At 57.8% G+C, this 870-nt stretch overlaps 1 protein-coding gene across 1 annotated transcript in view; it reads left to right on the forward strand.

The window, feature by feature from the left end:
* The first annotated feature begins 288 nt into the window (after positions 1-288).
* RELL1 (RELT like 1) overlaps positions 289-870 on the forward strand; it is a 27,175-nt gene continuing 26,593 nt past the window's right edge. The window contains exon 1 of the mRNA XM_085322850.1: positions 289-359. Within this exon, the coding sequence (XP_085178976.1) occupies positions 289-359 (71 nt within the window). The remainder of the gene's footprint in view (positions 360-870) is intronic.

An 870-nucleotide genomic window follows, 5' to 3' on the forward strand; every position in this document is an offset into this window, starting at 1 on the left:
AGCAGTAGACAAGCAAATTATTCAAGAATTTATATAGCTTTATAATTATTGCAATATTGTTTCTTAAATGAATGTTTACTGCTTAAATATTCAAAATGAGTAAATGCAGGTAAATAAATTATTCTGATTAGAACATTTTAGAGTAATGTATTTGGAACTATTTGGAATCTGTAGCTGCCCCTACTTTGAAACGAAAACGGGTCTTAGTTTTATGCTGTATCAGTAGAAAAGTCCAAGCGCAGGTGCTTAAATACAGAARGGCCTATGCTTGTGAAATAGTGTTCCAGGATGAAAACCCAAGCCGGAAGATGGTTATGGAGAATTAAGCAGGTGYGAACCGGAGCCTTGCGGCTGGAGAGGTAAGAGGGCAGGAGCGCGGGTGCCAGGAGAGGGGAGCAGAGCGAATGCCGCCTCGAGGCTCCGAACACGCGCAGCCCCGCAGCGCGTTCTGCACGGCCGCCGCCGCCTTGGGCAAGGCCAGGCCCCAGGGGCASCCGCACCGACCAACCCGCCCTGCGGGCAGCCCCAGGCCCCGGCCCTGCGCCCCGGCTGCCTGGGAACCGCTGAAAACACGAGACATTTGAAACGAGCAGGGTTAGGGTGAGCTCTGCGGCGCTGGGGAGCGGCGCCACGCTCGGGGACGAGCCCCCTTTCCCTCCCGATTCTGCTCCGCGGCGTCACGCTCCCAGGGCCCGCTGCCCCCGGCTCCCGCAGCCCCCGGGGCTCAGGGAAAACCCTGCCCGGGAATTACAGCGTTTTGCAGCTTCCGAAACGGCCCCGTCCCGACACCGTCGCTACAGGGCGTGAGAACCCCCCGCCCCGCCTAAAGCCAGCCCGGGGCCGCCCAGCACGCAGGGCCCGAGGGCCGCT

Source organism: Rhea americana, unplaced genomic scaffold (assembly GCF_003343005.1).
Source record: "Rhea americana isolate MKP2758 unplaced genomic scaffold, rheAme1 scaffold_8, whole genome shotgun sequence".
Lineage (NCBI taxonomy): Eukaryota > Metazoa > Chordata > Aves > Rheiformes > Rheidae > Rhea > Rhea americana.